Genomic DNA, 2,798 nt, shown 5'->3' with positions numbered 1-2,798 from the left:
GCGAGGGCTTTGCTCTCCCCGCAGATCACAGGGATCGAAGGCGAGCGAAGCCTTGCCTTCCTACTCACCCTAGGTGAGCATCTCCACCTGCTCCTCTGCCTGCGGCTCCAGAGGGTGCCATAGTCAAGTGAGGAGGAGGCAGAATTGCTCCTTGGCGTCACTGGGACTGGCAGTGGTTGCAGCAGGTTGTCCCCAGGGCTGCGTGTGGTGAAGATGGTGATGGGTCTGAAGGGCTGGATGAGCATGGGCTGAGGGAAGGGAGGTCGTGGAGTCCCCTTCTCTGGAGATTTTCAAGACCCGCCTGGATGCAGTCCTGAGTAATGTGCTCTGGGCAATCCTGCTTTGGCAGGGGAGTTGGACTAGACGATCTCTAGAAGGTCCCTTCCAACTCCAACAATTCCGTGATTCTGTGATTGGGTTGGGGAGCTGGGAAGTTGGGACTCCAGGAGAGGAGGGGATGTTGGGGAGGGAAAAGAAGGATACTGAGGAGCAGGTTGGGATCCCAGCACTGAATAATGTCAGGGTTACACCAAGATTTTGGGATTACACCAAGCTTTTGCAAGACGTGAGAGACAGAGGGCTGGGGGAACTTCCAGCCCAACGCAAACCCAGTTCCCACTCCCCGAGGGAGAAAATCAGATCATGTCCCCGCACTGAAGTTTGGTCTTGGTGGCCAAGGTCCCCCCATCCTCATGGGCTGGGGGACAGTACAGCTGGTAGGAAACACAGGACACACTTGCGCAACGCTTTGTGTTTTATTTACATTATCAAAGAGACTGAGTGGGAGGGTTTAGGCACACACAGGAAAAAAAAAAAAAAAAAAAAAAGCATCGCTTCAAAGTTACAGATGCCTTCTACAAAGCAATAACATGAAACACTCACTTCTGCCCCGCAGAAATCCCCCTGGGACAGGGGTGGGATGAAGCAGCAAGGTTGCCGGCAGGACCAGCCGCAGGGCAAGGCAGATGGTACAGGCAGTGCCCGGCGGGCAGACGGCCAAGCTCTGCGCTGCTCACGAAGGATGTTCCTCGGTGGGACTTGGCGCAGGAGAGAAAAATGCCGCTGGGCTGCGGACAACAGCTCACCCTGTGGGGATAACGAACACGGTATGGCCAGGGCGTTCTCGTTCATGGCTGGGTTTACTCCAAAACAAGGGTTAACACTGTAAAGTCCATGTCAATGCTCCCTCTTGTTGCTCTCGCCTCTCTACACTCTCTGCTTCACTACAGGGACCTTGGCCATGAGCCCTTTCTCTGGTGGGACACAGGGATGTCTCCCCAAGGGGTCTCAGGGGTGAAAGTCTCGGCAGCACGGAGAATGTATTTGCTCTCCAGGCTAGGGGAAGATTGAAGTATCTGAGGTGTTTGCAGGTGAAATGTCAAATTTAGACATTTGGAGACCTGAAAGTGCTGAATTGCTCCCTAAAATGACCCTGTTGTATTTTTCCATCAGAGAAAAAAAAAAGAGAAACAGGCAGAGGAGCAGTATCTGGCAGCTCCTGGAGTCCAGAGCTCAGGGTTCTCCAACCACCTAACCCTTTTGAACCTGGGATCTTTTGTGTCTGCCCAGCAGCAGACAGACATTGCCTGTGCTGCGAGCTGAGGTGTCTTGGGGACAAAGTGGAGCTCACAAAATGACCTTTGCTCAGTGGCACAGCTTGCACCAGTGGGAAATTGAGAAAGACAAATCCAGGAGCATGTATCTGTTGAGCAATGCAGACTCATAACTCCTGGGATTTGAGGGTGTTATGCAAACATTGGAAAACCACCCAACTGATGGGGCAAAAGGACAAAGTATGATACCCCTAAGCCAGCTCCTCCTTGGCACTGCGTCTCCCCAAGCTCTTACCTCAGAGGCTGGGGGTGCAGGCTCAAGAGCTGGACTGATCTTCACCCAGGTTGATCTGCTCCAGGATCTGGCTGTACCTCCGGGTGAGGGCTTTGGTGTTTTTGGTGAGGTCTGTCAGAACCTGCTGCAAGCCATTGACGTGATGGGAGAGACGCTCTTCCAGATTGCTGTCTGCACCCTCCTCTAAGGCTGTATCAGTGTCAGTGCTGGTCGGGCTCTGGTCATTGACAGAGGCCAGGCCTTTCTCCACCATGGGCTTGATGGACTTGAGGAGCTGGTAGCGCTCATAGAGGTCCGTGTGGCCGCCTGCGTCTGGGGCGGCCCCCTCCTGCTGCGGGAAGACCCCTCGGAGCAGGCTGGGGAACATCACCTCCTGCTCCATCTTCTGGGTGGCTGAGAAGTACTGCTCCATGGTTCTGCTCTCCGAGCTCTGGCAGTGCTGCTCTGGGCTCTTCTTGGGGTGCTGTCTGCTCCCCGTCCCCACCGAGGGCTTTTTATGTGTGTCTGGGGCACGTCCCTCCTCTGCTGTCCTCTCCTGCCAGCCCTGGGCCAGGCTGGATGGCCATGGGGCCGGGTTTGGCTCCAGCCCAGCTGGGACTTGGCTGCACCATGTCCCCGTCCCCGTGCAATCTGTCCTGGCTCGGCCTCCCCATGGCCTTCACCCGAGCTGGCCAGGGGTCACGCTGCGTCTCCCATGCCACGAGCAGGGCAGCAGGGAAAGGAGGTGGTGGGGTCTGTCCCAACCCATCCCATCCTGTCTCCACCATCCCCACTGCTTTTGAAGCACCAGGAGAGTGGGTCAAGCGTCTGTCCCCAGTGTGGGCAGGCTGCAGGCAGCACCATGGGAAAGCTGCGTTGGTTTGGGAAGTTATGAGGAGGGAGGAAGGAGACGAAGTGATGGTTTTATCCAGAGAGAGGGAGTCCCCTGTGAGCCCTGTCCCAGCCGCCCT

The 2,798-nt window shown here is 56.0% G+C and overlaps 1 protein-coding gene across 1 annotated transcript; it reads right to left on the bottom strand.

Moving 5' to 3' along the window:
• Nucleotides 1–741: 741 nt before the first annotated feature.
• On the bottom strand, nucleotides 742–2,311 carry LOC141468895 (mid1-interacting protein 1A-like). The gene is made up of 2 exons (XM_074154176.1): nucleotides 1,849–2,311; nucleotides 742–1,086 (listed from the first exon to the last, which is right to left on the bottom strand). Exon 1 carries the CDS (start codon nucleotides 2,258–2,260, stop codon nucleotides 1,871–1,873), a length of 390 nt encoding a protein of 129 aa, XP_074010277.1. The 5' UTR covers nucleotides 2,261–2,311; the 3' UTR covers nucleotides 742–1,086; nucleotides 1,849–1,870.
• Between the last annotated feature and the right edge of the window lie 487 nt (nucleotides 2,312–2,798).

This window comes from Numenius arquata, chromosome 1 (assembly GCF_964106895.1).
Source record: "Numenius arquata chromosome 1, bNumArq3.hap1.1, whole genome shotgun sequence".
Taxonomy (NCBI): domain Eukaryota; kingdom Metazoa; phylum Chordata; class Aves; order Charadriiformes; family Scolopacidae; genus Numenius; species Numenius arquata.
The sequence above is the reverse complement of the archived record's forward strand: the minus strand, read 5'-3'. Positions and strand labels throughout refer to the sequence as shown.

What these genes read in the sequence shown, in the direction of transcription:
- LOC141468895 (XM_074154176.1), bottom strand. Translation starts at nt 2,260, where the DNA reads ATGGAGCAGTACTTCTCAGCCACCCAGAAGATGGAGCAGGAGGTGATG.